Source organism: Pongo abelii, chromosome 7 (genome assembly GCF_028885655.2).
Source record: "Pongo abelii isolate AG06213 chromosome 7, NHGRI_mPonAbe1-v2.0_pri, whole genome shotgun sequence".
NCBI lineage: Eukaryota > Metazoa > Chordata > Mammalia > Primates > Hominidae > Pongo > Pongo abelii.
This window is the reverse complement of record NC_071992.2, coordinates 65,947,965-65,967,641: the sequence shown is the minus strand read 5'-3', so window position 1 is coordinate 65,967,641 and position 19,677 is coordinate 65,947,965. Positions and strand designations below refer to the sequence as shown.

General features: G+C 39.3%; 1 protein-coding gene across 6 annotated transcripts in view; it reads left to right on the top strand.

Annotated features, from left to right (window-relative positions):
• The window catches only part of PXDNL (peroxidasin like), a 522,985-nt gene that overhangs the window by 495,143 nt on the left and 8,165 nt on the right, over positions 1–19,677 (top strand). For 5 of the 6 annotated variants that reach the window (XM_054561591.2, XM_054561594.2, XM_054561592.2 and 2 more), the window contains 2 exons: positions 1,020–1,134; positions 7,209–7,338. In XM_054561591.2, coding sequence (XP_054417566.2) covers positions 1,020–1,134; positions 7,209–7,338 — 245 coding nt within the window. Of the gene's footprint in view, positions 1–1,019; positions 1,135–7,180; positions 7,339–19,677 lie in introns of those variants that run through there. The other variant, XM_054561593.2, reaches the window with a different exon arrangement.

Here is a 19,677-nt window from a genome sequence, read left to right as displayed (position 1 = left end):
AGTTTCCAGACCATCTGTTTTCATATGAAATTTTAGAGAGTGTATTAAGCAGTTTTTGCATTGCTATAAAAAATACCCAAGACTGGGTAATTTATAAAGAAAAGCAGTTGAATGGGCTCACAGTTCTGTAGGCCATACTGGAAGCCTGGTGCAAGTATCTGCTCAGCTTCTAGGGAGGCCTCAAGGAGCTTTCACTCATGGCCAAGGCAAAAGGGAGCAGGAGGCAGGGCACATGACATGGGTGGGAGCAAGAGAGTAGGGGAGGTCCCACGCACTTGTAAACAACAGATCTCCAAGAACTCACTCACTATGGCAGGAACAGCACAAAGATGTGAGGGAGCCGCTCCCACATCCAGATACCTCCCACCAGGCTCCACCAACACTGGGAATTACATCTCAACAGCAGGTTTGAGGGGGACATCCGTACTATATCAGAGACCACTTTTTAAAGTTCCATATTTATTTGCAACAAGTTTTTCATGTTATTCTCATATCTTTTTGATTGTGATAAAAACACATAACATAAAACTTACCATTTTAACCACTTGGAGGACACAGTACAGTTGTGCAATAGGGGGTATCTTAAAAAACAAATCCCTAGTGGGTATCAGGTGTGCCTGAGACATTTTGAGGAGTTGCCAAATTTCAAGCATTCCACCCAGGACTCTACTGCTTCTTTCTTCATTGTGCCAAGTCCTTAGTGAATAAAAGACGCCGTGTAATCCATGCCCTTACTAAGATTCAACATCACTCTCCCTGGGGCTCCTCCAGAGGTTCTGCAGACTGCCTTGCATCCCACTTGCTGCTGCAAAACAGAGATTCAGTGACATGCAAAAGCAGGTATCTGAGACTGTGGTCACCCAGCAAAATGGAATGGACTAAATGAATCTCTCTCACTCTCGCTGTCTACTCTTTCTTCTTGGTACTCTTGCCCTCTCTGACTGTTAAAGAAATGATCTAGATGAGATCATGACATCCCATCTCACATGATGCTATTGTGGTTACTTCTTTCCCCACAGACTGTAGGGGTAGAGGACAGTTCAGAGCAGTGACACAAGAATCTCAAAAGAAACGCTCAGCTCAATACAGCTATCCTGATGATAAAGATATGGAGTCAAGTCATCTAAGAAGTAGGTATGTATAGAAATATCTCATTTCTTTAGGCAACATACTATAGATTTGCTTCAAACCTACAATTTGTTTTTATCTTTTTTAATAGAGACCACAGTTAACTTATTTACATATAGGATGAATCACATGAAAAGGAGCAAACACAGAATGAATTCTGTAATGTGTTTGGGTTCCATTTCACTCTGCAATAGCCCAACCAGAGCGTATTTGGCAATGAATTTTTCTCAATAAAGTGCAGAAAACTATGTGTATTAGATGCTAGTTTTGATACCTTAAATGACATTATGAGTTGATATTTTTCAGATTCTTTTTGAAACTATGAAATAGCATATTGTTTGCGAGAAAGGTAACAGTATCTATTTAAGTTAATTCATGTTAAGTTGATTTGAATTCATGAATAATATATGGCAAGCAAGGCTTGATTTGTGACCAAGATGGAATATTTTTGAACTCTTAGAAAATTGAGAAATGTCAATCTTATTCCTTTGAAATCCCTTAGGACTTCTTATGTGTAGCTTGTATATTAGCTTGATACAAAGTGTTGCTTTAAAAAGTTTCTCCCTACCATTGACTTGGAAGCTTCTGAAAGCAGAAACACTACCTTGGGCATAGATATGTCCAGTAGCTCCTTTTCATTGAATAAGGAGTCAGTACATACTTGTGAAATTAAGTTACCAAAATAAACATTGCAATTCACAGCTTCATAGGCCATGCAGTTTCTTTCAAGGAACCATATATCCTATTTTTGTTGTCCGTAGCTGCCTTCTAAGTGGTATAATTTAGTCAAATTCAAAATCCATTTTTGGCATCCATTTCTTCAATTACAGTTGTAAACTTGAACAATATATGGGCCCTGTACTCTAAGATTTAAAATTGAGGAGAGGAGATAGTGTTGTTGGACAGAAGTGTGAAGGCTTTAGAGTCAGGCACATAGATTCAAATCCTGTTTCTACTGCTTCATAACTATGCATGTTATATAAAATTTCCAAATCTCCATTTCCTCGCTGTAAAATGGGCATGTAATACCTACTATACAGGATTATTGTTTTAACTTGAGGATACATATGTAAAGCACTAAATACTAATATAGTACCTAGCATTTTACAGGCATTCTATAACACACATTCTGTAATGACACATGCTGTTATAGTGTTCACTGCATGCCAAACATTCTTTTAAGCATCAAACAAATATTAACTCACTTAACGAAAGTGCTTATATGAGTACTGATGTGAAATGCAATCATGGAGTGAGTAGTGCAGAGCAAGGGGTGATTAATTCTTATTGGGGCCCTTTGACAGGGTAGACAGAGGAGGGATCTTGAAGGATAAGCTAAGATTTTGATAGCAGTTAGGGGAGTCCAAGTCTGAAAGAACAACATGAGCAAAGGGAAGTGAGGTGTGTTTGGAGAATGGGACAACTCATGTGTCTAAATGAGTTGGTCCCAAATATTCAGGAAGCTGAGGTGGGAGCATCGCCTGAGGCCAGGAGTTTGAGACCAGCCTGGGCCACAAAGTGAGACTCCATCTCTAAAAAAGTTTTTTTTTTTTTTATTTAAAAGATTAGCTGGGCATGGTAGCATACACCAGTAGTCCCTGCTACTAGGGAGGCTGAGGCAGGAAAATGTCTTGAGCTAAGAAGTTTGAGGCTTCCATGAATTATGATCATGGCACTATACTCCACCCTGAGTGATAGAGCGAGACTGTCTATAGACCTCTATAAAAAACAAACAAAACCCCCAAAATGAATGAATGAATGAATGAATGAATGAGTTGGTGTGTTCAATAACTAGGAATGAAGAACATTCTTCCAGAACGTTCTGAAAGAAGGTTGAGGCAAAGAGTGAAGAGCTGTAAATTCCAGGGTAAGGAAATGAAATATATTTTGTGTTCCTGGAGCTAATCCCTGCAAGGTAATTAGAACTCTGATCAGGAGTTGGAGTCCTAGTGAGAACCATTTTTAAATAATCTGAGTGTTGGAAACATTCACTTGGCCCTTTTATTTGGAATTTCATCTGTTTTTCCATTGATTCAGGTGAAGCGTTTTACCAGTGTGTCATCAGAAGTGGGTACCGGACTCACATATTGGAGGGCAATTTCTCTTGTTTTATAAGATGGTGATGGGGATCAGTCCCTTCCAGTCGTGTCCACAAGCACAGGCATGGATAACGACACCCATTACTACCTTCTGTCCTTTTCTACAGCCACACCCAGCTTTTACCACAAAGACTCATTTTGCTTGTTTTTGAGATAAAATTAACTTATTATCAAAACACTTAATATTCTGGGTGGCCCCATTGAAGCCCAGCTCAGATGTTGCCTCAGCTAAAGATTGGTTAATTTTATTTTTAGCCTCCTGCCAATCTTATCAAACTTTTACTCAAACATACACCTTACAATTATGAGTTCAGTTTATCATTAATCTGACAATAAAAAGGTAAGAAGAGCTCTGATTTGTTTTGTTTTATAACAACACACGCTTTAGCAATCCTTTATAGATTGTTTCTGTTGTTCTTAAATGTACCATAATTGTTTAGACCAGAGGAGGTCAAATTCCCTCAACCAACATGCACAAATAACTGCGGTTGTAATTTCACTTCTTGTTTTCTCTGTGTGCCCATTTTATTTGCACTTATCCTCTCTTCTCTATCTTTCCTTTCTTCTGTCTTGGTCACAAATTAAAGCTTCCTTTCAATACTATATCCAAGAGTCTTCTTTTATAAGCAATATGTTGAGTTTTATGTTTTTGGTAAGAATCCGAAATATAGCAAAATTCACAGTGTCTTGGGTTTTTGTCTTTCATTTTTTTGCAATAACCTTCCTACCTGGGCTCTTTGCCTCTCTTCTATCCTTCCAAATTGTCTAAAATGTAAATCTGATCATTCTTTAAATTACCCATCACTCTCTATGGATGGAAAATAGACTATGTACTGGTTAAGAGCAAGGCCTTTTTTTTTTTTTGAATACTAATCTGCATCCCAGCTGTGCAGTTTAACAGCTCTATATACTGTGGACATGTTAACAACTTTCTAAGCTGCAGTATTCTTACCTGAAACACAGGCTAGTTAAAGTGTCTTGTAGAACTACTAAGCAGTTAAGTGACACAAAGTGTATGCTAGCACTTTGACTCCTGCCTGTGCAGAGCAGGCACTAACTACATGGACCTGACATGGGATTCTCTTTACACAGCTTCCCAGACTCATTACTGCTCTGCTCCCAGGCAGAAGGCATTGCCTTCTTACTTATTTATGCATTCATGTTTGTTTGAGACTATCAGGGATTTTATTCTTCATATTGTGTGCTTTTCAGAGATTTCTAAATTTTTTTTTCAATCTGAAATCAACAATGCAAAGTAATTTTTGAGATAAAAGAATCATTTTTCCTGAATAATTTAAGTGGCATTTTTTTCTTCTGAACTTCTGCTTAAACAATTTTTTTCCAAAATAACATGTGCTACCTTTACTATGGAAAAAACCTATTTGTAAATGAAATAATAAACTAAAAATATAAATAATTATGTTAAAAGTGTAGTCTTATGAATATAGGTCACCCCTCCCCTATTTTTTAATTGAGTACTGATGATTTTTCTCTTATAGTTTACTGCATTTTGCAAATCTTCTTAAATAGCATATACTATTTTTTATGGGTAAAACCTTATTTTTTATATATTTTATTTTACTTTATTAATTTTATTTTATTGTGATAAGAACACTTAACATGAGATCATACCTCTTAACACATTTGTCAGTGTACAATACAGTATTGTTCATCTGTCCATTGATGGACACTTATATTGTTTCCATACTGTGCTAATTATGAATAATGTTGCAGGTAACATGGGAGTGCGGACATCTCTTTGATATCCTCATTTCAATTATTTTGGCTGTATACCCAGGAGTGGGATTGCTAGATGAAATGGTAGTTCCATGTTGCTTTTTGAGGAGTCTCCATACTGTTTTCCACAGTGGCTACTCCAACCCACATTTCCACCAACGTTGTATAATCCTCACTAACACTTTTGTTATCTTTTGTTTTTTGGTAATAGTCATCCTAACAGGTGTGAGGTGCTATGTCATTGTAGTTCTAGAGGACATTATGCTAAGTGAAATTAGCCAGTCACAAAAGGAAGATATTGCATGATTCTGTTTATATGAGGTATCTAAAATAGTTGGATTCTTAGTGGCAGAGAATAGAATGGTGGTTGCCAGGGGCTAGGAGAAGGAAGAAATGGAGAATTGTTGCTCAATGAGTAAAGAGTTTTACTTATGCAAGACAAATAAGTTCTAGAGATTCGCTGCACAACCTAGTACCCATAGTTAATAAATGGTACTGTACACTTTCAAATAGATTGAGAAGCTAGATCTCATATCATCATAAAAACAAACAAACAGAAACCAAAACAAACCACATGCACACGTGAAAAAAAATAAGGAAATTTTTGGAGGTGGTGAATATATTTATATTTAGTACTTTGTAATATCACAGGTATATATGCACATGTCCAAACTCATCAAAATTTATGCATTAAATATGTGTGTTTTTGTGTGTATCAGTTGTACATCAGTAAAGCTTAAAATGTAGTATTGTTGCCTATAAATACAAGGTTATACCTCTTATTTGTCTTCCTAATGCGGATGCTATGTGTCTTGCTTCTTTGCCAACTGTTGTTTTGAAAGAATGTGAGGAGCCTAACGGCTGCACCCTCACATCCTGCACCCATCTACCTGAGCAGAATGCCTGATGCGTGGCCCATACCCACACATATTTGTTAAATTGTGAATACTGTCCTACTCCACAACATCTGGGCTCACCAACATCAGCCACTTCCCCGTGTTCCCACGTGTGGTCTTTTGACTGTTGGTTATATCTTCCATACGTTCATTCAGGCTTCTTCAGGATTAAATACCTTTGATTAGACACCGAAGATTTACAGAAGAGAGCATTATGAAAGTAAAATGTCCAACCATTTGCATTAATATTATCCCTAACAACACTTGTACATTTAAACTGTTTTAACATAGTACTGTATAGAAGCTAGCATGTGGTCAGTACTGATTCATGGTGCCTCTAGCTCACAGTGTCTCAGAGGACATGGAGTTATCCAGTGACTAAACTATTGCTGTTGGTAACTTTTGTTATTTTTCTTTGTTTCCCCTTTTTAAATTCCCTGATTGATGTAAACTCTATATTATGTCTCTGATTTATGACTTGTTTTAGAAGCTCATAGAATGTACTGTTTCTGGCAAGCCATTTTCTTGGTAAACAATGGAAGACGTATTTCAAATAGAATAAAGCAGAACAATTTTGAAAGTTATAATGGTTTCTTCACAAGGAACAACTTTTTATAAAATTTGGAAAAACATTGAGAACTTGAAATGCAGATATCATACCCAATAAATCAAATCTATCTAAAAATATTTTTAACAATACATGATAATTGTAAATAGAAAGAACTTTCATTTCTATTTCCCAAATTAGTTATTTGCTTCTGTTTTTTGAAAGTTTCAGTAAACTCTAAGAAACATATCTTAAATTCAACCCAAGTTTTCCTTATATCCTTTTATTATCAAGACTGAGCTATTTTGCATCAGGTTAAAGGTTAGATTTTTGTCACTCATAGTATCCTTATCTTATTTTAGTTCTTGCCATGAATTTATAATAGAGAAAGCAGCTTCCCTACCTGGCTACTGGATAATATGTTACATTAAATTTGTCACTGCTCTTTCACTGTTTAAAGTGAAATGAAGAATTTGTTAGCAAAAGACATACTTTAAGGTCTAAATAATATATCAAATATATATGTAATACAACATGACATTTCCTTTATGTCATAAGAAATACTTTCTTATAATTTTAGATAAATTACATGAATCAGATGTGACACTCTGGATTATCATCTTATCTGCTGTTTAATTTCAATTTTGAATTCCACTCATACCATTTTCCTTTTAAGATCACACAGAACACCAGTCACAATGCCTTGTATGTGCCAAATGACCAAAGAAGATTTGATGATATTTTAAAATTCTCACACAACTTTTATTTTTCAGCATTTTATTTGCTTCTTGTTATAAATAGGCAACAAGATAAAATATATGTGGGTGAAGATGCTAGAAATGTGACAGTTCTGGCAAAAACAAAGTTCTCCCAAGATTTCAGCACGTTTGCAGTGGAAATTCAGGAAACCATCACAGCACTCAGAGAGCAGGTTTGTTTTCTCCTCAAATAACATGTCCTTATTGTATGCATTGGAATAACTAAACATAAAAGATTTGTCCAGTAACTCTCCACAATTACAGCACAGTATCAGAATAATAAAAACCTATACAGGGAGTTGTACTGCTTTTTTTTTGTTTTCACTTTTGCTTTTTTAAAGACACAGTCTTTGTTCTGTTGCCCCGGATGGAATGTAGTAGCACAATTCTGGCTCACTGGAGCCTCCACCTCTTGGGTTCAAGCGATTCTTGTGCCTCAGCCTCCCAAGTAGCTGGGATTACAGGCGTCCGTCACTACACCCAGCTAAGTTTTGTATTTTTAGTGGAGATGGGGTTTTGCCATGTTGGCCAGGCTGGTCTTGAACTCCTGGACTCAAGTGATTTGCCCTCCTTGGCCTCCCAAAGTGCTGGGATTATGGGTGTGAGTCACTGCACCGGCAGGGAGTAGTATTGTAATAAGAATTGAGTTAGGAAAGGAGGCCTTGGGGAAACACACTACAAACAGGCAGAGAGCCTCATCCTTTCTACCTAATGCTCGGGGCTCTGATGGGCATGAATTTGGTCGGCACTGGCTCCACTTGCTGCTTCCGACTGCCTCACCAGCACTTTTCTGAATAACTGTGAGCTTGATGCCTGCTTCATCTCCACAGATGGAGATAATTTTTAACAGCACGATGTATACTTTTCTTATCAATTTTTCTTGGAGTAGAGTCAGAGAAGCTTCTTAGGAATTACTGTTTTCTCTGGCTTTCTTTTTCTAACAAAGTTGTGGAAAACAACATTCCCACACCCCGCTATACTTTTGCTTATTTTGTCAGTTGTTCTGGCTCATGCCTTATTTCATTTTTGCAAAAACTTGAGGATGAATCAACAAGAAGGAAAAGACTTGTATTGGAAATTGCAATGTAGATGTTTTTATTCAAAAATATATGTCTGATTTCTTTCAAGGCATGGTGCCAAGCTGTCTGCTTCTTAGACAGTAATGTCACTGTGAGGTATATGCTTTTCTTCATAGCATCAAAGCCTTGAAAGCAGAAAACACCCGTAGGAGGATGGGCTGAGCCCAGGCTGTGCCATCAGGAAGTTCTGCCCTCACTATTGGCCTGACCCAGTCAATTTATTTAATCATTCAGAACAAATATCCTCATCTGAACTTCAGGGCTATTGTGAGGATCCAAAGAGATTCTAGAACTGAAGGACTTTGTGAACTACAAGCCCCTTAAAATATGATTGCTTCTTTTGGATGTGAACACGTCTAGTCCCAGGTGGAGGGGTGTGATTACCAGGTGCATATGCTTCCCTGAGAGGCTCGCATTGGGAGGCTAAGCTGCCTGCAGCTGCGGTCTGTATCAGTGCCTTCACTTGACCAGAAATAGCCACCATCGAAATCACTTGTCCAATCTGAATCTTTTTTCCTTTTTTTTTTTTTTTGAGATGGAGTCTCGCTCTGTCACCCAGGCTGGAGTGCAATGGCATGATCTTGGCTCACTGCAACCTACCTCTGCCTCCCAGGTTCAAGTGATTCTCCTGCCTCAGCCTCCCAAGTAGCTGGGATTACAGGTGTCCACCACTGCGCCCGAGTAATTTTTGTATTTTTAGTAGAGATGGGGTTTTGCCATGTTGGCCAGGCTGGTTTCGAACTCCTGACTTCAGGGGATCTGCCCACTTCGGCCTCCCAAAATGCTGGGATTACAGGTGTGAGCCATTGTGCCTGGCCATCCAATCTGCTTTTTTTTTTTTTTTTTTTTGAGATGGAGTCTTGCTCTGTTGCCCAGGCTGGAGTGCAGTGGTGAAATCCCAGCTCGCTGCAACCTCTGCTTCCCAGGTTCAAGCACAGCCTCAGCCTCCCGTATAGCTGGGGGACTACAGGCGCCCGCCACCATGCCCAGCTCATTTTTGTAATTTCAATAGAGATGGGATTTTACCATGTTGGCCAGGCTGGTCTCAAACTCCTGACCTCAGGTGATCTTCCTGCCTTGGCCTCCCAAAGTGCTGGGATTACCGGCCTGAGCCACCATGCCCGGCCCAATCTGAGCCTTATAAAAATCTGAAAGACGTGAGGCATTGCTTCTAGAAGGTTACCCTTAAGATAGATAGCATGCAATGGTTGGGGTGACTGAGAACTCTGGACATCACAGAGTCCGGAAACCCTATTTCGTCCTCGTGAGTTATTGTGTATCAGGGAAGAGATGTTATAACAGCAAAGAAAAGTCCTCAGAGCTGGGCTAGAGAAGGTGGGCCCAAACAATTTAAACATTAACTCATATATCACTCAACAAACTATTTTTTCATAAATTTAATTTATGGATTTACAGACACAGGTAGAGTCCACGAGCAACATTTCAGTTCAATTTCCATTTCATTACATATTGATGGCGATCATTGTGTATTTGATATGTGCTGTAGTGATTAAAAACATCCCAGAGATGTATGTTTTTAAACATACCCCAAGACTGCAGTAGTTGCCCCTTCTAGGTGTTTAGTAGCATTCTTAGTACTTATCTCTAAATTTATCAAGATGGAGTGTTTTCGCCTGTTTAATTGTCTGTCTCTTTCATTCCATTGTTAATTTCTTCATAGTTGAGACTATTTCACACGGGTATCTTCAGAGCCTGATACAAAGTCTGTGTTTAAAAATAGCCAGTTTCTTTGTGTTGGAACATGAAAAATTAGCTCTATATCTCTCCATAATCTAAGGTGTGTGACAGGCTAGGCAAGGTTCAATGAGAGAATTAGAAGGTCCTGTGATCTCTTATAGAGGTCAGAGACTTACTCAAGCTATGACTAGGCTGTAGAGGTGGAAAGAAGTTGCAGTAGTTCCCAGTGCCTCATGTACACTGAGTGACATGTAGCAAATGCCTGATTGATAGGAATTAAACAATAAATAAACATGACATAACACCAGCAATAAGGAATATTGACCAAAGCCAGAAATCAACCCAGATCATCTAAAGGGGATTGAGAAAAATAAAGGACCCAGGATAGATAGCAATGATAAACTGCAGATTTCCTGGGTGACTGTCAGGTGCAACTATAATAGAATGGGGAGCACCCAAAGGTAGATGGGGATGATGAAGACAGACTTTTGTGAGGGCCAACGGTCTTTTGAGATGCGACAAGCCCTGATTATTTGTGAAATTAGCACTTACTACTGATCTGTCACTTACTATACTGAGACATAAATTTTAATGGTCCACATTGAAAGGTAGGTTGTAACAGTGAGCCTGTTAGCTGGAGAAGGAAATTTCTGATTGTTCAGTGTATGCCACTTTGTGGTTTTTCTATTACTCACCATTGTGGATGCAGTAAGTCCTGTGAAAAGTTTGCTTTTTACAAAAACCCTTTGTTTTGTGAAAAATGAGCATAGAGATAAAGGGCATGTATATTTCTGGAAATGAAATTAGCAGCGAAGAAATAGATTAAACAGAATCTAGAATGTTTAAGAGAATCTATATACCATAATGGGCCTCATCATGGGAGATTACTAATGTTCTTGAGACTCATCCTTTAGATGTGAGGGGATTCCAAACTTCAGCCAAAGATTTCTTACCTTTACTTTCTAACTCTAGGTGACATTACATCTATGGTCTGCAACATAAGGTCTGTCTTGACATTTCACACTGTTGATGTTTTACCTTTGTTAAGTGACTTTTGAATGTCTAGGAATGATACTTTTTGGTCTTGATTTATTCACCGTGATGGCATCAAGCTAACCAAAGTGGTCTGCAAATTTCCATACATGTTATAGCTCTTGTGTAAGTAGTTGGGTCCAGTAAATTATATTTGCCCTTTTCATTTGATTCTGATTATTGTGGGAATAACTAGAGCCATAATTACACTCAGAACTTTTTATTATTTCTATTTGAGATTGTATCTAGTTTACCTGACTGTGGAGAGGGCATGGAAGTGTGTGTGTGTGTGTGTGTGTGTGTGTGTGTGTGTGTGTAGGGTATATGATGAACAATGAGATGAGATATAAGAATTTACACCTTTAATTATAATAAAAATGTTAATGAGGTCTTCACAGATATTACAAAAATGTGTGCATGCGTGTACTCGAGGTACTACGAATAGGAGAGGTTTTAATAAAAGAAGTTAGAGATTCTCACAATTGTTGGAGCAGTGAGAACAAAGGTCATGGAAACAGCTACTGAAAGGAGCTCACCAGGAAGCCATAGCACATCTCAGTCATTTGTACAGGATCCCCAAGCCCAGCGCTCCTTTATGCATCTGCTGACAACTGCACTAAGATAGTAATGGTGTCTCCTTCCAAATCTTCTATCAGTGCCTCTCGTTGGTAGACTCTAACCCAAAACCACAAAGGGAAAGAGATCCAGGAAAGATGGTACATGAGGCCAGAAAAATACTTTGTGGTCACAAAGACAGAATTCTGTTCTGAATGCCAATTACATAAAACAAATAAACTGATATAAACAGAGATATGGGGATCACTATGTTGGCCACTATAATTTGTTAATCTAAAATTAATTAGGTCTGGAAAAAAACACATACATTAGAACTGTTCCAGCAAATCCAGCCTCCTCACTTTATTAAACAAGTAAATGTAGATGGTTGAAAGGAAGGAATAAAAGATACTCCGGAGGCTTTCTTAAAATTAGGAGACAGGTAATGTTATTACTAAATAACAATTATAGAAGGTGGAACAGTTAAGGTTAAGTAGGTTATGACATATGTAAGGAACAGATTGATGTTCAGTGTGGCTGGAGATTAGCTAATCAAGATTGTCAAAACAATGTACAAGGTGCCTGGTGAGGCAGAAAGTTTCTAGATGAGAAGACCTAATAAGCTCATATTAGATTTTCTTCTGGACTCTAAGTATATGAGGAAGGAATATATATTTTTTCTTCTGGATGCGTAGGAATTCCAGGAATTTATCCATCTCTTCTAGGTTTTCTAGTTTATATGTGTATAAGTGTTCATAGCAGCCTTGAATGATCTTTTGCATTCCAGTGGTGTCAGTTGTAATATCTCGTTTCATTTTTCAGTGAGGTTATTTGGATTTTCTCTCTTCTTTTCTTGGTTAATCTTGCTAATGGTCTATCAGTTTTATTTATCTTTTCAAAGAACCACCTTTTTGTTTCACTTATCTTTTGTACTTTTTTAGTTTCGATTTTATTTAGTTCTGCTCTGATCTTGGTAATTTCCTTTCTTCTGCTGGGTTTGGGTTTGGTTTGTTCTTGTTTCTCTAGTTCCTTGAGGCATGATCTTAGATTGTCTGTTTGTGCTCTTTCAGACTTTTTGATGTTGGCATTTGGGCTATAAACTTTCCTCTTAGCACCACCTTAGCTGTATCCCAGAGATTTTGATATGTTGTGTCATTATTGTCATTCAGTTTGAAGAATTTTTAAATTTCCATCTTGATTTTGTTTTTGACGCAATGCTCAATCAAGAGCAGGTTATTTAATTTCCATGTATTTGCATGGTTTTGAGGGTTCCTTTTGGAATTGATTTCCAATTTTATTCCACTGTGGTCTGAGAGAGTGCTTGATATGATTTCAATTTTCTTAAATTCAATGAGGCTCATTTTATGGCCTATCATATGATCTATCTTGGAGAAAGTTCCATGGGCTGTTGAATAGAATGTGTATTCTATGGTTGTTGAATGGGGTGTTCTGTATATATCTGTTATGTCCATTTGTTACAAGGCATAGTTTAGATCCATCATTTCCTTGTTGATTTTCTGTCTTGATGACCTGTCTAGTGCTGTCAGTAGAGTATTGAAGTCCCCCACTATTAATGTGTTGCTGTCTATCTCATTTCTTAGGTTTATTAGTAATTGTTTTATAAATTTGGGAGCTCCAGTGTTAGGTGCATGTATGTTTAGGATTGTGATATTGTCCTGTTGGACAAGGCCTTTTACCATTATATAATGTCCCTCTTTGTCTCTTTTAACCACTGGTGCTTTAAAGTTTGTTTTGTCTGTGTGTCTATTTTCATAAAATGCTTTTTTCCACTCCTTTACTTTAAGTTTATGTGAGTCCTTATGTGTTAGGTGAGTCTCCTGAAGGCAGCAGATGGTTTGTTGGTGAGTTTTTATCCATTCTGCAGTTCCTTATCTTTTAAGTGGAGCATTGAGGACATTTACATTCAATGTTAGTATTGAAATGTGAGGTACTGTTGCATTCATTGTGCTCTTTGTTGCCTGCATACTTTTTTTTTTGTTTTTGCTTTTTAACTTGTATTTTTGTTTTATTGGTCCTGTGTGCTTTATGCTTTAAAGATATTCTGTTTTGATGTGTTTCCAGGATTTGTTTTAATATTTTGAGCTCCTTTTAGCGGTTCTTGTACCAGTGGCTTGGTAATGGTGAATTCTCTCAGCATTTGTTTGTCTGAAAACGACTGTATCTTTCCTTCATATATGCTGCTTAGTTTCGCTGTCTACAAAATTCTTGGCTGAAGATTGTTTTGTTTGAGGAGGTTGAAGATAGGGCCCTACTCCCTTCTAGCTTGTAAGGTTTCTGCTGAGAAGTCTGCTGTTAATCTGATAGGTTTTCCTTTACAAGTTACCTGGCGCTTCTGTCTCACAGCTCTTAAGATTCTTTCCTTCATCTTAACTTTGGATAACCTGATGACAATGTGCCTAGGTGAAGATCTTTTTGCAATGAATTCCCCAGGTGTTCTTTGTGCTTCTTGTACTTGCACGTCTAGGTCTCTGGCAAGGCTGGGGAAGTTTTCCTCGATTATTCCCCCACACATGTTTTCCAAGCTTTTAGAATTGTCTTCTTCCTCAGGAACACCGATTATTCTTAGGTTTGGTCATATAACATAATTCCAGACTTATTGGAGGCTTTGTTCATATTTTCTTATTCTTTTTTCTTTGTCTTTGTTGGATTGGGTTAGTTCAAAGACCTTGTCTTCGAGCCCTGAATTTCTTTCTTCTACTTGTTCAATTCTATTGCTGAGACTTTCCGGAGCATTTCACATTTCTAAAAGTGTGTCCAAAGTTTCCTGAATTTTTTATTGTTTTTTTTCTTTAAGCACTCTATTTCATTGAATATTTCTCCCTTCACTTCTTGTATCTTTTTTTTTGATACAAGCTCTTGCACTGGGCTTCGCCTTTTTCTGGTCCCTCTCTGATTAGCTTAATAACTAACCTCCTGAATTCTTTTTCAGGTAAGTCAGGGATTTCTTCTTGGTTTGGATCCTTTGCTGGTGAACTAGTGTGATTTTTGGGGTCATTGATGAGCCTTGTGTTGTCATATTACCAGGGTTGGTTTTCTGGTTCCTTCTCATTTGGGTAGCCTCCGTCAGAGGGAAGGTCTAGGGCTGAAGACTGTTGTTCAGATTCTTTTGTCCCACAGGGTGTTCTCTTGATGCAGTACTCGCCCCCTTTTCCTGTGGTTGTGGCTTCCTGTGAGCTGAACTGCAGTGATTGTTGTCTCTCTTCTGGGTCTAGCCATCCAGCGAGTCTACCCAGCCCCTGGCTTGTCCTGGTGGTTTCTGCACAGAAACCTGTGCTATGAACTGTCTATGGGTCTCTCAGCCATGGATGCCAGCACCTGTTCTAGTGGAGGTGGCAGAAGGTGAAGTGGACTCCATGAGGGTTCTTAGCTTGGGTGGTTTAATGTTCTATTTTTGTGCTGGTTGACCTCCTGCCAGGAGGTGGTCCTCCGCAGAAAGCATCAGCTGTAGTAGAATAGAGAGGGACCGGGCCCTAGAACTACCAAGATTATATGTCCTTTGTCTTCCACTACCAGGATGGGTAGGGAGGGACCATCAGTTGGGGGCTAGGCTAGGCGTGTGTGAGCTTAGACTCTCCTTGGGCCAGTCTTGCTGCGCTGCTGTGGGGGATGGGGATGAGATTCCCAGGTCACTGGAGTTGTGAACCTGGTACCTAGGAGGATTTGGCTGCCTCTGCTGAGTCATGCAGGTTGTCAAGGAAGTGAGGAAAAGCCGGCAGTCACAGGCCTCATCCAGCTCCCATGCAAACCGAAGGGCCAGTCCCACTGCCACCGTGCCACCTGCAACAGCCCCTAGTCTGTTTCCAGGTGGAGGGCGGGCTTGAAAACTTGCCAGAAGCTTTCAGGCTTTCCGCCTCCCAGCTACGAAAGGAAAGGGCTTTAGTTCTTCCCCTGCCTGTGATGTCTGTAAGCTGGATTCATGCCCTCCCCAGAGTTCTAGCTAGGAAGCTTCTGTCCCCACTGAAATTGTTACAAAGTTCAGCTAAGGAAGTCCTTCTCTCCAGTGGGGTTTTATCCCCTGCTCCTCCAGCCTCTCTCCTGATGGATCCCTGTGGTGTCAGGCAGGAATGGGCTGCTTGGGGATTCAGCAAGCTCCCAGGGCCTCCCTGCTGCCTCCTCCACCCCTGTATTTCACTTGGCTTGGCTCTCTAACTCAACTCAGCTCCAGGTAAAGTCGGGAACATCTCCCACAAACAGACCTTGAGCTTCTCCAGTGGGGGTGTGTGTCCGGGAAAGGAGGGTTTCCTTTACCCACTTCTGCAGTTGGGGCACTTACAGTATTTGGGGTGTCTCCTGGGTCCTGCAGGAGCAGTCTGCTTCGTACAGAGGGTCTGTGGATCCTCTCGGGATTGCTGGTTTGTTCTTGCAGTTGATCTGGAGTTAAGTTTCACAATGCAAGCCTCCGCAATGCTGCAGTATCCGGATCTGCAATCTAGTCCTGCCTCCTGTCTGCTATGATCTAACGGAAGTCCTTATCCATTGTATTCTGAAAGCAAATGACTTGTTTGGTTTCTCAGGTTCACAGATTGAGAGGAATTTTCTCTCAGGATCAATCATACTCTAGTCTTACCCATAATTGGTTTAGATGATATTTTAATGAGATTTGAGGCTTGGAATGGATTAAGACTTTAGGGGCTATTGCGATGGGGTGAATTGATTATTTTGCATGTGAGAAAGACATGAATTTTAGGGGTTCAAAGCGTGTAGTGTTATGGACTAAATTGTGTCTTTTCCTCAAATTTTCATGTTGAGTTCTAATCCCCAGTACCTCATAATGTGAATGTAGTTGATAACCATCTGCAAGCCAAGAGAAAGGCCTGAGAAGAAATCAACCCTGCTGGCACCTTGATTTTGGACTTTCAGCCTCTAGAGCTGTGAGAAAATCAATTTCTGTTGTTTAGGCTACCCAATCTGTGGTATTTTGTTATGACAGCCCTAGCAAACTAAGATACCATTTTTTCAGAAATGAAACAGGCTGTCAAAAATTCATATGGAATTATAAGGGATGCTGAATAGCCACTTTTTTTTTAATATTGCCCTGTAGTTCTTAGGTTTTATATTAGTTTTCCATTCTCAGTTTTTTCTTTGCATTTTAGTTTGGGAAGTTACTATTGACATATCTTCAGGTCAACAGATTCTTTCCCCTGCCACCTTGAGTGTGATAGTTAATTTTATGTGTCAAATTCTGGATCATGGGATGCCTAGCTATCTGGTTAAACAGTATTTTTCATGTTTCTGTGAGGGTGTTTCTGAAGAGATTAGTATTAGGATTGGTGGACTAAGAAAAGCAGGTGCCCCTCCCATTGTAGGGGGGCATCCTTCAATTTGTTCAGGGCCTGACTGGAACAAAAAATTGGAGGAAGGTTGAATTAACTGTGCCTGACAGCTTGAGTTGGGACATAAGCCTCTCCTGCCCTCAGCACTCCTGGTTCTCAGGTCTTCAGACTCAGACTGATCCATACCATTTGTTCTCTGGCTCTCCAGCCTTTGAACTATACCACTGACATTCCTGGGTCTCCAGCTTGCAGACAGAAGATTGTGACACTTCTCAATCTCCATAAACATGGATCCAATTCCTTATAGTAAATCTCTTTATATTCACATCTTATTGGTTTTATTTCCCTGGAGAATCTTGACTAATACATTAAGTCTACTGATGAAACCATTGAAGGCATTCTTCATTTCTGTTATAGTTTTGATTTCTAACATTTTCTTTTAATTCTTCTTTGGCATTTTTATTTCTCTACTTAAATTACCCATCTTTTCCTGAATGTTGCCTACTTTTTCTACTAGGGCCATGAATGTATTAATCATAGTTATTTTTATCCCTGCCAGATAATTTCAACATCTGTGTCTCATGTGGGTCTGCTTCCGATGCTTGTTTTGCCTCTTAAAACTGTATTTTTTCCCTTTCTTTGGAGCATGCCTTGTAAATTTTGTTTAAAGTCATACATGATGTCTTGGGTAATAGGAACTGTAGTCGATAAGCCTTTGCTTTAGGTTTTTGTATTAAAAAGGCTGAATGTTGTGCTGTGTTTAGTGTTTCCTGTAGCTGTAGATGCCATGGCTTTAAATTCCTCCAGTGTCTTTGTTTTTGTTTTTCCTACTGACTTTGGCCTTTCTTATGTATTCTTCCTGAGAGAGAGTCTGTGTCTTTCAGCTGCTTCAGCAGTAATCACTATTATTATGCTGGCATCCTGTTGATGTGCTGGTCAGGTGTGGGGATGGGAAATATTTTATCATCTTCTGATGAAACCTCAGCTTTCTAGTGGGCTTATGTTCTGAGGCTATGATTTTCACAAGCGTTGCTCCAGTACTGTGGCTTTTTCTCCACCTCCTACTCCTTTCCCTGGCTGGTGTGCAGCTAATTGATTTCACTGAAGGGCTGACCCCTGGTTTTTCTGTTGGCTTTTTCCTGATTAAGTGAGTCAGGAAGCCTGGAGTAGGATTCAGTGAGTAAGAATCCCTTTTCCCAGTTTGTTTTAGGATTTAGTACTGTACCCTGGCAAGGTCCTTTCCCTTGGTATAGAGGCCTTTTTTATGGAGAAGGCTTTAGGTGTTTTTCATGAAGGATATCTTCCCCTCCCGCTGCCAGGGCCAGGAAGGGCTGTTTCTTGGATCTCTTCTATGAGAACCTCGTAAGTTTCCTTAAGGTAAACTTCTTGAATACCTTACCTCACTAAGACAGTAACACCTAGTAGTTTGTCATGCTCACATTTTTAAATTGCCCTGTAGTTCTTAGATTTTCTGTTAGTTTTTCATTCTCAGTTTTCTCTTTGCATTTTAGTTTGGGAAGTTACTATTGACATATCTTCAGGTCAACAGATTCTTTCCCCTGCCACTTTGAGTGTGATAGTTAATTTTATGTGTCAATTTCTGGATCTTGGGATGCCCAGCTATCTGGTCAAACAGTATTTCTGGATGTTTCTGTGAGAGCATTTCTGAAGAGATTAGCATTAGGATTGGTGGACTGAGAAAAGCAGGTGCCCTTCCCCAGTGTAGGGGGGCATCCTTCAATTCGTTCAGGCCCTGACTGGAACAAAAAAGTGAAGGAAGCCTCCAGCAACTTCTTAAAATTTACCATTTAAGAGTTTGTATTAGTCAGAGTTCTCCAGAGAACTAGAACTAATAGGAAATGTCTGTCTGTCCATCTGATATGTGTATTAAAAGGCATTGGCTCACACCATTATGGAGGCTGGACAGTCCAAAATCTTGGCCTGACAGGCTGAAGACCCAGGACAACTGATGGTGCAGATGAAGTGGAAGGCCATCTGCTGGAGAAGTCAGTCTTGCTCTGGGAGGCTGCTATTTGTGTTCTATTCAGGCTTTCACCTTACTGGATGAGGCCCACCCACATTATGGAAGGCAATCTGCTTTACCCAGAATTCACCAGTTTAAATGTTAATCTCATCCAAAAGCGCTCTCCAAGCTGGCTCATAAAACTAACCATGAGGGTGTTTCCACCAGTATGGCTCAGCTCAGTCAGTCTGTCCCAGGCAAGCAGATCTTGGTTGCTGCCTCTCTTGTTATCCTCCTGTCTCTTCAGATTTCACCTTAGTGGTTTGGCCTGCAACCTTAGCTCTCTAAGAAATTTATTGAGTTTCAGTGTGTCCAATTTTTCTTGTCGTGAGGATGGGAGTGATGATTTACAAGCTTGCTACATGCTGGAACTAACGCTGGAGTTGCTTTATGTTTTACTCATATTTCTGAACACAGAGAGATTTCTTTGCCAATTTAAAAGTCCTGGTATCTTGTAGGAGATGTGGCTCTTCAGGTTTATGGGCTATGCTCTTGCATAAAACATCTGGAGATGCATCTTAAGTACACTGAGCAAAAGTATTGAACTTTACAACATTGAGTCTTGGAGTGCCCTTGACTTTATAGTTCAAGCTTATGTAATTACAATTCTGCAGTACTTTCCATTACGCCTTCTAATTTTGAGTACAAAAGGTTTTCAGCAACATGAATTGGTTAATAAGAAAGCTCTTCTAAATTTTCCATAACTGTTTCCGTACAGCTCCCAGTGAAAAGACACTTATATGATTGTATCAGGGCCATCACTGAAGAAGATAACTTGGTAATTGTTGTTGTTGTGATGAAAGTTTTTTCTTTCACTGCATTTTATACAGC